The 2530-nt window shown below is 40.9% G+C and overlaps 1 protein-coding gene across 1 annotated transcript; it reads left to right on the plus strand.

Moving 5' to 3' along the window:
* Positions 1 to 256: 256 nt before the first annotated feature.
* LOC116859368 (olfactory receptor 4B1) lies at positions 257 to 1186 on the plus strand. Its single transcript, XM_032844607.1, has one exon. It carries the CDS (start codon positions 257 to 259, stop codon positions 1184 to 1186), a length of 930 nt encoding a protein of 309 aa, XP_032700498.1.
* The last annotated feature ends 1344 nt before the right edge of the window (positions 1187 to 2530 follow it).

Below are 2530 nucleotides of genomic sequence, written 5' to 3' on the forward strand. Positions count from 1 at the left end.
TGGTTTTCTCACTTGTGAAATTGGGATCGTGGAGTTTTTGTGAGATAGATTGCATAGTGTATTGTATTGAGTGGGCTATTGGGTAGTGAATGGATAAATATTGGTTATGTTAACAAATAAGTAAGTAAAATAAACCAGTAAGATGTTATGTACGAAAGGGTTCTATTAACAGCAAGTACTAAATAAGCATGCATGATTGGTATTATGATATGTTTGTTTTGTCACAGGACTCTTCTCTGAGATTCATCTTCTCCACATGGAGTCCAGTACAAATAATGTGACTGAGTTAATTTTCACTGGCCTTTTCGAGGATCCAGAGGTGCAGAGAGTGTGTTTTGTGGTGTTTCTTCTTGTGTACCTGGCCACAGTGGTGGGTAATGGCCTCATAGTCCTGACAGTCAATGTCAGTAAGAGTCTGCATTCCCCCATGTACTTCTTCCTTAGCTACCTGTCCCTGGTGGAGATCACTTACTCCTCCACTGTAGTCCCTAAATTCATCACAGACTTACTTGCCAAGATTAAAACCATTTCCCTCAAGGGCTGTGTGGCTCAGATATTCTTCTTCCACTTCTTTGGGGTCACTGAGATCTTTCTGCTTGTGGTGATGGCGTACGACCGCTATGTGGCCATCTGCAAGCCTCTTCATTATATGAACATTATGAGCCGTCCACTGTGTCATGTATTGGTGACTGGCTCCTGGCTTGGTGGCTTTTTCCACTCCATTATACAGATTCTCATCACCATTCAGTTGCCCTTCTGTGGTCCCAGTGTGATTGACCACTACTTCTGTGATCTTCAGCCATTATTCAAACTTGCTTGTACGGACACTTCTGTGGAGGGGGTTATTGTGTTGGCCAACAGTGGCTTAATTGCTCTGTGCTCCTTCCTCATCTTGGTGTCCTCCTATATTGTCATCCTGTTCAACCTGAGGAATCATTCTGCAGAGGGGAGGCGCAAAGCCCTCTCCACCTGTGCCTCTCACATCACAGTGGTCCTCTTGTTTTTTGGACCTGCCATCTTCCTCTACATGAGACCTTCCTCCACCTTTACTGAGGATAAACTGGTGGCCGTGTTCTACACAGTTGTCACTCCCATGCTAAACCCCATCATATACACACTCAGAAATGCAGAGGTGAAAATTGCCATGAGGAGGTTGTGGGGCAAAAAGAACTCAGGAATGGAGTAAAAATGGGAAAGTGATAAAGAAAAAAACATATCTGATTATTCTCTGTTTTTGAAATAGATTTTGATTCCAGTGAGACATTCAGTTATGGCAGAAACAAATGTAAGGACTTAATATTGCTGCTTCTGTGATTCTTCTTAGAACCAAAGACTTGGCTGGTATCCTGGTATAATGTTCCAAGGACAGAGATCAGATTGGCTCCATAATATCTAACCATGTCATGGGGTTGGGTAGTATTGAGACTCAAATTAAATGCAAATGGAAAGGAGAATATTTTGACAGGTTAAAGTACTTCTATTACATACTTTCTCCCTCTCTCCCTCTCTTCTCCCTTCCTTTTTCAACCTCCTAATAATGACCTGTATTTCATTAAGAAAGAAAACCAAAGAGAGGAATTATCATGGGCTATTTGAAGAGGGTACCAATGTGATCTTATTTTCCAATATGAAGAAGTGTATCTTTGAAAATTGTATGCAAGAATTTTTCTGTTCTTCTGATTGGTTCTTGGCATCTTGTAAAATAGACCATCTGATTACAAGTACCGAAAAAATCTCTGGGGGCAATTTCAGTTCTTGTGACATGTTGGTACAAAAGATAGTTCTTCAATCTTCACAATCCCTTTCACAATGTCCAGCATCCATAAATTAAAAAAAAAAAATCGAAATGGCATAGGCTCTAGCTGTCAGTGGGGAAAGATCAAGTCAATGTTTTAATGGAAAGATTACTTTTAGGCTTATCCAAATATAAATAAACAACAGAATGTAGAAAATTCTTATTAGGCTTAACTTGAAGAATGAAGGGGAGGGAAATACTGTCCATGCATATTTCTACTCCAGACTTCTGTCCTTTATTCTAAATGACCATGCCATGTCCACTTCTTTTCATGCCTATTAGTGTTTCTCAGTGAAGTTCTCATTCTGACAGTCTGTGCCTCTGTTATTGTGATCCCAGTGTGACTGACCATTATTTCTGTGATCTTCAGCCATTATTCAAGCTTGCCTACACTGACACCTTTGTGGAGGGGGGTTATTGTATTGGCCAACAGTGGTTTAATTGCTCCATCCTCATCTTGGTGACCTCATATATCCTTCCACCTCTCTGAAATTCTGCTTCACCCAACTGACTCATATCACTGTGGACAATTTAGAAAATATAATGAAATTTATCTCTTTGGCTTTGGAATTACAAGGACTGGAGTTGCATTTGCACTCCATCCTTTCACCTCTCCCTGAGGATCAGGTGAAAGAATTCAGGCAGCTTCCCTGTAGAGGGATGGAGCATCACAGGTGGTGTTATAGGCCATAGGGACTTGTCTCTTGCTCCTTAGGAGCTGACTGAACATAAAGG

The sequence above is a fragment of the Lontra canadensis genome, unplaced genomic scaffold, assembly GCF_010015895.1.
Source record: "Lontra canadensis isolate GAN:19392208 unplaced genomic scaffold, GSC_riverotter_1.0 scaffold154, whole genome shotgun sequence".
In the NCBI taxonomy this organism is placed as follows: domain Eukaryota; kingdom Metazoa; phylum Chordata; class Mammalia; order Carnivora; family Mustelidae; genus Lontra; species Lontra canadensis.

Bases quoted from the DNA above. Each gene is read 5' to 3' on its own strand.
- LOC116859368 (XM_032844607.1), top strand. From the start codon at position 257: ATGGAGTCCAGTACAAATAATGTGACTGAGTTAATTTTCACTGGCCTT.